This window comes from Malaclemys terrapin, chromosome 10 (genome assembly GCF_027887155.1).
Source record: "Malaclemys terrapin pileata isolate rMalTer1 chromosome 10, rMalTer1.hap1, whole genome shotgun sequence".
Classification (NCBI taxonomy): Eukaryota; Metazoa; Chordata; order Testudines; family Emydidae; genus Malaclemys; species Malaclemys terrapin.
In genome coordinates this window covers 33607038-33619671 of record NC_071514.1, presented here as the reverse complement: position 1 = coordinate 33619671, position 12634 = coordinate 33607038, and the positions used below count along the sequence as shown (strand labels likewise).

At 46.5% G+C, this 12634-nt stretch overlaps 2 protein-coding genes across 5 annotated transcripts in view; both read right to left on the bottom strand.

Moving 5' to 3' along the window:
- TLN2 (talin 2) overlaps window positions 1-12634 on the bottom strand; it is a 382138-nt gene that overhangs the window by 182428 nt on the left and 187076 nt on the right. The window lies entirely within an intron of this gene.
- On the bottom strand, window positions 5855-8532 carry LOC128844294 (eukaryotic translation initiation factor 3 subunit A-like). The gene is made up of 2 exons (XM_054041887.1): window positions 8246-8532; window positions 5855-7051 (listed from the first exon to the last, which is right to left on the bottom strand). The coding sequence occupies exons 1-2, from the start codon at window positions 8259-8261 to the stop codon at window positions 6537-6539; spliced, it is 531 nt and encodes a 176-aa protein (XP_053897862.1). The 5' UTR covers window positions 8262-8532; the 3' UTR covers window positions 5855-6536.

Below are 12634 nucleotides of genomic sequence, written 5' to 3'. Positions count from 1 at the left end.
CACGGCTGTCTGGCCTGGTTCCTACTACCTTAAAGGGTTGAACCACCTTAAGAACAAAGAATAGCCATATTGGGTCATACCAAAGGTCCATCTTGCCCAGTATCCTGTCCTCCAACAATGGCCAATGCCAGGTGCCCCAGAGGGAATGAACAGAACAGGTAATCATCAAGTGATCCATGCCCTGTTGTCCATTCCCAGCTTCTGGCAAACAGAGGCTAGGGACACCATCCATCCCTGCCCATTCTGGCTAATAGCCATTGATGGACCTATTCTCCATGAATTTATCTAGTTCTTTTTTGAACCCTGTTATAGTCTTGGACTTCACAACCTCCTCTTGCAAAGAGTTCCACAGGTTGACTGTGTGTTGTGTGAAGAAATACTTCCTTTTGTTTTAAACCTGCTGCCTATTAGTTCTTGTGTTATGAGAAGGAGTAAATAACCTTCCTTATTTACTTCATACCAGTCATTATTTTATAGACCTCAATCATACATATACATTTGTTCAAGTACAATATAGGTCTGAATCGTATGGAACTGAGAACTTACTCATCCTCCAGGATGCATAGTCACACTTCCAGCTAAAGGGGCCCTTCCAAACTCCAGGAGGACTTACAAGACTAGCTTTTTATCTGAATTAGTCAACTCCTCTGGAAGAAAACTTCATGCCACTTTAAAGAGCCACTAGGTAGGTAAGCAGGTAAAATTTACTTCAACTCAGATGTTTGGGGGGGGACACAAGACAGACCATTTTCTCATCTACAGCCACTCTGACTGCACATCCCTAGTTGTCACCCAGCACCTCACACTGGACCCCATACAGGGTATCATCAAACAATAATCCATACTCAATGGGGACCACATCCTGAAAGAAATCTTCTGTGAACCCCCTCTCTGGCCTTCAAACATATCTCCACTGCCACAATGATCAACACCCCCCACAGCTCACCTTTCAAATTCCAGGGGTCCTACACACGCCTTTCACAACATGTGATTACCGATCCAGTGCACTAAATGCCCAATAGCAACGGTGGGCAACCAGGAAAATCACTAAGCTCTCGAATGAACCCACATAGGAAAATGATAAAAGACAAAAACACCTATCGCCTGTGTTCTCATCCTGAAAGGATACCTGCACAACACTTTCAAAAGACGAGCCTGGCAACTTGAATTTATAATTTTGCTAGACACTAAAAATCATGGTCTTAATAAAGAGACAGAATTTATGGCTTATTACAACAATCTGTAACCCACTAACCCCCTTTTTTGTCCTAGGAATAAAGGGATGTTAATAGGCCACTTTACCTTGAATGGTCCCATAAAATATGTGGTAACTACTTATGCTCAGGGCCGACGAGAGCGGGGGAGAAGCCGGTACAAATTACCGGGGCCTGGCGGTCCGGAAGGGGGCCCGGCTTCCCCCCGCTCTTTTTAGCCAGTCCGCCCTTTCGGGGGGGGAGGGGGGGCAGGGAATTCCCGAAGGGGGCCCTGCCCTTGCTGGGGGGGCCCGAAGTTTTTTTTTCACCGGGGCCCGAATGTGCTATCGGCAGCCCTGCTTAACTATCTGTTCAATCTTGTATTTAGCTGAGACACGCTGAGTACCTTTCCCAGACCTGAGGAAGAGCTCTGTGTAGCTGAGAAGCGTCTCTCTCTCCTACAGAAGTTGTGCAATAAAATATTACCTCACGCTCTAATATCCTGAGACTGATGCGACTACAACAACACTGCATGAAACGCAGTTGTCAGTCACAGGTGTGGCAGGATGAATTACTGTCACTAATATTTCTGCTGTATTTGTGCACAATGTGCCGTAACAGGGTCATTATAATGGAACTCTCTGAACTCTCACTTTCTCTTGTATTCTCTCCCCATTAAAAAGATTAAGTGACCTAAAATGACAACAGGAAATGCTTCTTTCCTCCCTCTCTTCCCCTTATATGTTGCCTAAAGATGAGACTATCTGGCTTCTAATGTCTGACATTTTATGACCTGAATTGATTATTGACTTGCCTATTAAAAAGGTTAAATCGATACTGATCTTTTCCTGGCATCTTATGTTTTTCATTAATGAGGACCAGGCAGATATTTTGTTGGAATGACTTTAGACAAAGGAAATTGTCACTCAAAAAACATACGTATGAGTATATGTAACAGTTTCATCTAATAGCCATCTTGAATTCATGTGCAGAAAGCCCTTCGTGTCCCTTGTTCTACATTTAAAGATTCAGTAGAAAAGACAATCTTAACGTTTCTCCTACATAAAGACAGGAAATATAATTTGCACAAGCACATTATACTGTATTCAAACAAATCTACCCATCTGTTCTTCATCAAGGCAACTGTAATATCCATTTGAAAAAGCATGATGCCCAGTGAAACAATGGCTTGCTGGTAAGGAATACTAAACAAAGACAAAATTCAAATGAGCGTGTATCTTCAGAAAGTTTGACACCCTGGAGTTATCACATCATGAATGCCACCACAATTGGGCCCCATTTTAAGGCTCATTGCTTTAAGTCACTTACTTCTCAGATCTGCATCCTTTTATCTAGTTTCAGAAAATGAAGGCTCAGGTCTAAAATTAGCGGCTATGTAAATACAAGAACTGAACTGCCTGATTTTTTTAAAATAAACTTTCCAGACTGGACACTCTCAGTAACCTGAATAGGATTGGTGAATCAGCTTACATTTAAGGAACTTCTAAATGCAGTCCCTGATTTGGAGAACAGTTGTTTGTTTGGAAGGGAGGGGAGAATATGATGGGGGAAGTTTAACCATCACTCTTCAATATTAAAAGTCAAAAATACTCATCTAAGAGTGCTTTCTGGTAAACATAAGATACTGAAGTTGCAAAAAGTTAGTACTGGTTTTAATACAGAACAACTCCCTTTCTAAGTTTCTCTGAAATTTACAAAAGTACAAACTTCAGCCCAATACTAGATCAGACTAATAAAATCTGAAAAAATAGTTCTAAGCATGTCCTGCAGATTGGTGGTCGAAGCATAAAGGGGCATACAAATGTTTAGCGTATCTGGAGCATAAATACGTTGCAGCTACAATAGTACCATGTGAATGCCTGTTCTCACTTTCAGGCGACATTATAAATAAGAAGAGGGCAGCATTATCTCCCGTAAATGTAAACAAACTTGTTTGTCTTAGCAATTGGCTGAACAAGAAGTAGGACTGAGTGGATTTGTGGGTTCTAAAGTTTTACTTTGTTTTAGATTTGAGTGCACTTATGTAAAAAAATTTCTAAATTTGTAAATTGCACTTTCACAATAAAGAGATTGCACTACAGTACTTGCATGAGGTGCATTGAAAAATATTACTTTTCTTTTTTACAGTGCAAATATTTGTAATAAAAATATAAAAAGTGAGCTCTGTACACTGTGTTTTATGTTGTAACTGAAATCAATATATTTGAAAATGTAGAAAACATCCAAAAATATTGAAATAAATGGCATTCTATTACTGTATTAAGAGTGCAATTAATCACAATTTTTTTATTCTCGCGATTAATCACAATTCATTTTTTTTCATTGTTGGACAGCCCTAATTCTATACATTTTATATTGAAAAGGGACTACAAATCAAGGCTGAAAGCAAATTCCTAGAAATTAGTCATCATGAGATGCAAGAGAAACAGAAAGTTTGAACTGTTTGCCAAAGTTTAGTGCAGGAACAAGCCTCTACACGATTCCTTTTACAGATGCTGTGATAGGCAACACCTTTATTTTATGAGTCCAAGAGGAAATTTCCATCTGTACTTTAAAGTGGAAAGCCTGTAGCAATGAACATTCTGAGTTCTGATTTCAAGTTAATCACTAGGGTCCAGTAGACTTGACAGAGAAAATTAATATCAAAGTGTTATTTAACCTGCTTTAATATTGCTGTAGCAGAGTAAAACCACCATTCTGCTTCACTAAATTCCACCAGAAATATTGCTCAGTATAGTCAATGGGTAAGAGGAAATACTAGAAATGCTTGGTCTGTAACACAGATGTTAACCACCAGCTGGATTAAACAGGGCAACAGAAATTCCAGCTCAGGGATTTAGTTCAAGATTAATATTCGTTGCTTTTCACTACCTCATGCTCCATGTTTGGGCCATATGACAATTTTCAAACAGACCTTCTATAAGGAAGACAACTCATTACAGCTTCTGTATAATCTTTATCCAGACACAACAATTTTGCATGAAGCTGAGTCTCTGGTGACACCTCTTTCTGCAATGGAGAATATTGTATAAATTCCTCAATAAGAGCACATAGAAATCCAATTCAATGTCATGAATTGTTCACTTCGTTACATAGGGGAAAGCTCCTGCTCAAGAAAGAAATGTTGCTTTAACCATATCAAAATTAACATCAGAATGCAAGAATTATGCCTACTAGAGTAAAGTTAGTGTTGAAGGTCTGAGCAAGACACAAAAAATACTTCAACAATGTTTAAATATTTCTTTTTCAACTGCAAGCTCTTCAGGGCAGGGCCTCTGTCTGTACAGCACCTAGCACAATGGGGACCCAATCTATATTTGACCCTTTTGAGGGCTACAATTCTACAAATAACCATAGCCATTTGTCATGCCTGGGCAACAAAATGGGCCTCTCAGGGTATGTCTACACTACGGGATTAATCCGAATTTATATAATTCGGATTTGAAAAACAGGTTGTATAAAGTCGAAATGTATGCGGCCACACTAAGCACATTAATTCGGTGGTGTGTGTCCAAGTACCGGGGCTAGCGTCGATTTCTGCACCGTTGCACTGTGGGTAGCTATCCCATAGCTATCCCATAGTTCCCGCAGTCTCCCGCGCCCATTGGGATTGTGGGTTAAGATCCCAGTGCCTGATGAGACAAAAAACATTGTCGCAGGTGGTTCTGGGTACAGCCTCACCTCCTCCCTCCCTCCTCCCTCCCTGCATGAAAGCAACGGACGGCAGACAACCATTTTCGCGCCTTTTTTCCTGGGTGAGTGAACACTGCAGACTCCATACCACGGCAAGCATGGAGCCCGCTGAGCTCAAGACAGCAGTCATGAACATTGTAAACACCTCGCGCGTTCTCGTGGAGTTTATGCTCAGCCAGGACCAGAAAAACGAGGCGAGGAGGCAGCGGCGGCGGCAACGCAGCGACAAGCATGATGAGGACATTGACATGGACATGGACACGGATACAGAATTCTGTGAAACCACGGGCCCCGGTGCTTTGGAGATCATGTTGTTAATGGGGCAGATTCTATCCATGGAACGCCGATTCTGGGCAAGGGAAACAAGCACAGACTGGTGGGACCGCATAGTGTTGCAGGTCTGGGACGATTCCCAGTGGCTGCGGAACTTTCGCATGCGTAAGGGCACTTTCATGGAACTTTGTGACTTGCTGTCCCCTGCCCTGAAACGCCAGAATACCAAGATGAGAGCAGCCCTCACAGTTGAGAAGCGCGTGGCGATAGCCCTGTGGAAGCTTGCAACGCCAGACAGCTACCGGTCAGTCGGGAATCAATTTGGAGTGGGCAAATCTACGGTGGGGGCTGCTGTGATGCAAGTAGCCAAAGCAATCACTGAGCTGCTGCTACGACAGTTAGTAACTCTGGGAAATGTGCAGGCTATAGTGGATGGTTTTGCTGCAATGGGATTCCCTAACTGTGGTGGGGCGATAGACGGAACCCATATCCCTATCTTGGCACCGGAGCACCAAGCCACCGAGTACATAAACCGCAAGGGGTACTTTTCAATGGTGCTGCAAGCACTTGTGGATCACAAGGGACGTTTCACTAACATCAACACGGGCTGGGCGGGAAGGGTTCATGACGCTCGCGTCTTCAGGAACACTACTCTGTTTAAAGGGCTGCAGCAAGGGACTTACTTTCCGGACCAGAAAATAACCGTTGGGGATGTTGAAATGCCAATAGTTATTCTTGGGGACCCCGCCTACCCCTTAATGCCATGGCTCATGAAGCCGTACACAGGCAGCCTGGACAGGAGTCAGGAGCTGTTTAACTACAGGCTAAGCAAGTGCAGAATGGTGGTAGAATGTGCATTTGGCCGTTTAAAAGGTCGCTGGCGATCATTATTGACTCGCTCTGACCTCAGCCAAAGAAATCTCCCCATTGTTATTTCTGCTTGCTGTGTGCTCCACAATCTCTGTGAAAGTAAGGGGGAGACCTTTATGGCGGGGTGGGAGGCTGAGGCAAATCGCCTGGCTGCTGATTACGCGCAGCCAGATACCAGGGCGATTAGAAGAGCACACCAGGAAGCGCTGTGCATCAGAGAAGCTTTAAAAACCAGTTTCATGACTGGCCAGGCTACAGTGTGAAATATCTGTTTGTTTCTCCTTCATGAAAACCCGCCCCCTTTATTGACTCATTTTCTGTAAGGAACCCACCCTCCCCCTTCCCCCAGCTTTCTTTCAAACCAAATAAAGTCACTATCATTTAAAAATCATTTATTCTTTATTAATAGATTAGAAAAAGAGGGAGGGAACCCGGGTGGTATTTGGGAGGAGGATTGCTGGGAAGGAAAAAGCCACAAAGAAAAGGTTAAAAAAATGACAGCCTTTTGCTTGGGCTGTCTACTGGGGTGGAATGGGAAGGTGTACGGAGCCTCCCCCCCCGTGTTCTTACACGTCTGGGTGAGGAGGATACGGAACATGGGGAGGGGGGAGGGTGGAACAGGGGCTGAAGCGGCAGTCTGTTTTCCAGCAGCCGTTCCTGAAGCTCCACCAGACGCCGGAGCATGTCTGTTTGCTCACGCAGCAGCCCCAGCGTTGCATCCTGCCTCCTCTGGTCTTCCTGCCGCCACCTCTCATCTCGAGCGTCTCTCCTCTCCTCACGTTGGTCCCTCCTGTCCTCACGTTGGTCCCTCCTGTCCTCACGTTCACTGGCTTCTTTCCTATACTTTGAAACTGTTTCCTTCCACTCATTCAGATGAGCTCTGTCACTGCAGCTGGATTCCATAATTTCAGAAAACATCTCGTCTCGCGTTCTCTTCTTACGACGCCTTATCTGTGATAACCTTCGGGATGGAGGAGGGAGGCTTGAGGAATTTGCAGCTGCTGTAGGGAGGGGAAAAAAGAGAGAATTGTTTAAAAAGCTACATTTTGCAGAACAATGCTTATACTCTTTCACGGTGACCAACACTATTCACATTACATAGCACATGTGATTTCTGTGCAAGGTCGCATTTTGCCTCTTAATGCTGAGTGCCTGTGGCTTTGCTGCTAGAGATCACAGGTCTGGGCAACAGAATTCGGCTTGCATGCGGCCATGGTAAGCCATTGTCTTACAGCTTCTGCGCCCTCCTGTCCCACATACCAAGCATAGCCTGTAGAGTGCTGCGGTTTTTCTGTTAACATTCAGCAGCAGCAGCAGAAAACAAACTAACCACCCCCCCTCTCGCCATGAATTCTCTGGGATGATCGCTGTACCCCTCCCCCCCACCGCGTGGCTGGTATCAGGGAAGATCCCTGCAGGCACCAAACTAACCACCCCCCCCCCCCCGCCGCCGCCCCCCTCCCGCCATGAATTCTCTGGGATGATCGCTGTACCCCTCCCCCCCACCGCGTGGCTGGTATCAGGGAAGATCCCTGCAGGCACCAAACTAACCCACCCCCCCCCGCCGCCGCCGCCCCCCTCCCGCCATGAATTCTCTGGGATGATCACGGTACCCCTCCCCCCACCGCGTGGCTGGTAACAGGGAAGATCCCTGCTAGCCAAACGCGAAAAACTCAGGGCCAATTTCCCATCTGCGCTTGGCTAACTGCAGGGAAGGAATTATTTTCCGCCACAGGCAAACAGCCCAGTAGGAACAGCCACCTCTGTCCCCTTAATTAAGTTCCCGTATTTCAACCAGGTTACCAGGAGTGATATCACTCTCCTGAGGATTACACAACAAGATAAAGAACGGATGTTGCTTGAATGCCAGCAAACACCGGGACCATACGCTGCCAGGCTTTGTCAGGCAATGATACCAGATTACTTGCTGCAAGCATGGCGTGGTCAAGTGTCCTACCATGGACGAGGGAATAAGGATGCACTGCCCAGAAACGTTCTGGCAAAGCTTTCGGAGTACCTCCAGGAGAGCTTCATGGAGATGTCCCTGGAGGATTTCCACTCCATCCCCAGACACGTTAACAGACTTTTCCAGTAGCTGAACTGACCGCGAATGCATCCCAAGTCCTCAGGGCAAAGTAATCATTAAAAACCGTTTGCTTTTACAACAAGTTTTATATTTTAAAAGGTAAACTCACCTGAGGTCCCTTCCATGGGGTCAGAGTCTTGGGTACTGGCTTGGGAGGGTACTTCAGTCAGGGTGAGAAAAAGATCCTGGCTGTTGGGGAGAACGGAGTGCTGTGTGCTCTCTGCAAGCTCATCCTCATCCTCCTCCTCCTCCTCTCCCCCATCGGCAGAATCCTCAGGCGTCGCTGATGAGACTATCCCCGACCCAGAATCCACGATCACAGGTGGGGTAGTGGTGGCAGCCCCCCCTAGAATTGCATGCAGCTCGGCGTAGAAGCGGCATGTCCGCGGCTCTGACCCGGAGCGACCGTTTGCCTCCTTTGTTTTTTGATACACTTGTCTGAGCTCCTTGACTTTCACGCGGCACTGCTCAGAGTCCCTATTGTGGCCTCTCTCCATCATGCCCTTGGAGATTTTTTCAAAAGTTTTTGCATTTCGTCTTTTAGAACGAAGTTCTGCAAGCACTGAATCCTCTCCCCATACAGCGATCAGATCCAGTACCTCCCTCACGGTCCATGCTGGTGCTCTTTTTCGATTATCAGCCTGCATGGTTACCTGTGCTGATGAGCTATCTGTGGTCACCTGTGCTCTCCACACTGGGCAAACAGGAAATGAAATTCAAATGTTCGCGGGGCTTTTCCTGTCTACCTGGCCAGTGCATCCGAGTTTAGATTGTGACCGCTCTGGACAGCAATGATGCACTGTGGGATAGCTCCCGGAGGCCAATACCATCGAATTGCGGCCACACTATCCCTAATTCGAAATGTTAAAATCGATTTTGGCGCTACTCCGCTCGTCGGGGTGGAGTACAGAAATCGATTTAAAGGGCCCTTTACATCGAAATAAATAGCGTCGTTGTGTGGACGGTTACAGGGTAAATTCGAATTAAAGCTGATAAATCCGAATTAAAGTCGTAGTGTAGACCAGGCCTCAGAGTTGGTAAAACAACTCCCACCTGTTCATGCTCTCTGTATGTGTGTGTGTGTATATATATATATATATATATATATATGTTTCATTCTATATGCATCTGAAGAAGTGGGCTGTAGCCCACAAAAGCTTATGCTCTAATAAATTTGTTAGTCTCTAAGGTGCCACAAGTACTCCTGTTCTTTTTACTCAGGAGAAAGTCTCATGAAGGATATGGGTCTTGTATTTAGGGTGTATCTATGTTGGAACCGGATGGTGTAATTCCCCACTCAAGAACGGTGTAATTCCCTAGTGTGCCACAAAGAGAAGTTTAGCCATAACAACATGAGCGGTGGGAGGGGTCTCAGACAGGATCGTACTTGGAGAGTGGGGAGAGGGACAGCCCCACCTTCTGCTTACGCCGCTGCTGCTACACTCGTATTTTAGCATACTAGTTCAATCAGAGCTGGTGCAGGATGTCTCCTTGAGCTGGAATTCACACCTTCCAACCACACGGTAGACATACTCTTAGTCACCAGTGGGAACAAGGACTGATTCAGTATTGCCCTCCTCTGTTGAGTCATTACATCATACAGCTGGGGTGCTACTACTGAAAATGCTTAGCTGCTATACATGAGAGTACACCTCTACACCGATATATCGCTGTCCTTGGGAGTCAAAAAAATCTTACTGCGTTATAGGTGAAACCGCATTATATTGAACTTGCTTTGATCCGCTGGAGTGCGCAGCCCCGCCTCCCCAGAGCGCTGCTTTACCGCGTTATATCCAAATTCATGTTATATTGGGTCACGTTATATCGGTGTAGAGGTGTATCTTTCACCGTACCTATCCAGTTGAAGCTTGTCTCAGATTCTGTGTAAGGGACTCTGCAAACATCTGTTCCCAGCCAGGTTTAGTGTAATTTTATTTCCTTAGTTTGGGGCTCTTTTTAAAATGCAATTTTATATTAAAATTAAATAATAGAAATTATTTTCAAACATAGATAAAACCATAAAACAATGGAGACACCCATATATTATTTGCTTCAACAGTCTCAAAATGTTATGGGTTTTCACTTTAGGTGACCAGGATAACATGAAATTTTACTTTTGCATTAGGAAATATATACAAATCAACTGAATCCAAGGTGCAGCTAGTGCTATTCAGTCAGCTACTTCACTGGGAGTTATATTTGCCCTCTAAGGTGTTGAAATAGCTGTATTTTACCCAGTGAAGTGACATTACACAGATAATCTATTTTAGTTTTTATAAGTGTGAGAATCAAGTGAGGAAAGATAAAAATAAGGAGAAATTAGGTTTTGTGGGCGGGGAGCATTCTTAAATTTTTTCTGTTTTCTAAATTAATTAAAACAATAGCAAGACGACATGAGACGAAACGGAGAATAGATTAAGTGTACAGTAACATGGACTTCTGAAATTTAGGGTTTCTCTCACTTTTCATTCCTGAAGGTCCTGAGTCTGCTATCAGTGAAGTCAAGTATTTTTATCTGTTAGAGACACAAGAGTGCAGCAAAGAAAATCCCCCACAAAGTTCTTTTGAGATGTACCATGTATTTATACCATGTATCTTGGACTCTTAAAATCCACTTGTGATGGTTTAGTATGTCTGCACATTAGGGTTACCAACTTTCTACTCGCACAAAACCAACTATCCTTGCCCCATACCCTGTCCCACCCCTCCTCTGAGGCCCGGCACATACTCTGCCCCTTCTCCAAGGCCCTGCCCCCGTTCACTCCATCCCCCCGCCCTCTGTTCCTCACTCTCCCCACCGTCACTCACTCACTCATTTTCACTGGGGTGGTTCCGGGGGCTGGGAGGGCTCTGGGGTGGGGCCAGAAATGAGGTATTCAAAGTGTGGGAGGGAGCTCCAGGCTGAGGCAGTGGGTTGGGATGCAAGAGGAGGGGGGGGGAGGGCTCCAGCTGGGGTGCAGGCTCGGGATGAGGAGTTGGGGTGCAGGAGAGGGCTCCGGGCTAGGGGGTAGAGCCGAGGGGATCGGAGTATGGGAAGGGACTCGGGCTGAGGCAGGTGGTTGGGGTGTGGGAGGAGGTACGGGCTCTGGGCTGGGGGTGCGGGTTCCGGGGTGGGGCTAGAAATGAGGGATTCAGGGCAGGAGGGGGCTCTGGGCTGGGGGTTGGGGTGTGGAGGTGTGTGACGGCTCTGGCTGGGGGTGCAGACTCTGGGGTGGGGCTGGGGATGAGGGGTTTGGGGTGTAGGAGGGTGCTCCTGGCTGGGACCAAAGGGTTCAGAGGGTGGGAGGAGATCAGGGCTGTGGCAGAGGGTTGGGACACAGGGGGAGTGAGGGCTCCAGGGTGCAGGAGGGTGCTCCGGGCTGGGACCAAGGGGTTCAGAGGGTGGGAGGGGGATCAGGGCTGGGGCAGGGGGTTGGGCATGAGGGGCGGGGCTAGGCTCTGGGCGGCACTTACCTCAAGCAGCTCCTGGAAACAGCGGCATATCCCCCCTCTGGCTCCTACGTGGAGGCGCAGCCAGGCAGCTCTGCGCGCTGCCCCATCCACAGGCACCGCCCTTGCAGCTCCCACTGGCCGAGAACCACAGCCAGTGGGAGCTGCGGGGGGCGTCCCCTGGCTGCCCCTATGATTAGGAGCCAGAGAGGGGACAGGCCAGCTGATTCCCAGGAGCTGTGCGGCGTGGAGGCTAGCAAGGAGCCTGCCAGTCACACTGCATGGCACCGCGAGCCAGCCACTACTGACCAGAACCACCAGGATCCCTTTTCACCCGGGTGTTCCGGTCGAAAACCAGACACCTGGTCACCCTACTGCACATGCCTACATCCAACTACCAACTGCATTTTGTTTTGTGAGAACTATTTTGGTTGCCATATCTTCCCTGTTGCCTTTTTACCTCCATCTTATACTGGAGTTCCAAGAAGTGTTGACTAAAGGGTAACAATTCCGAGGATCAAGCATCATTAATACTGAATGACTTTGCCCTGGCATTACAATGGATATGCTAAAGAGGGTAGCCAAGCTCCAGGAAACCAGTTTTTCCAGGCTGAACTTCAGATGGGCAGTACCCAAGTAATGGATCACTTGCCCGATGGGTGGGGGGATCACCCGAGAAGGGCTTTGAGGCTGACTAGGAAGGTCACATGACGGAGGGGAAAGGAAAGTTATAAAAGGATATGGTCTGCTCTTAGTAGCTCTCTCTCACCAACCAGAACAAGGAGGAAAAACTTGAATAGGAAGAAAGGAGGATCTTGAGATCCTGAGAGGACTCATCCAAACCCAAAGTGCTTTCAGCGTGGTGAAAACACTGGAAGGAGGATGTGTGTGCAGTTTTATTTATTTATTTTTTTTGCATGGATCTTTAAGTCTCTTATACTTTCTCTAGGAGAAATGTGTGTATTTAGACATCCTTTGCAACGTCTGAGTGATACTTGCTTACACTCTCATGAGGTCACCAAAGGAAACAGTAAACTAGAGGGTCCACAGCTTTAGTGGCACTCAAAGA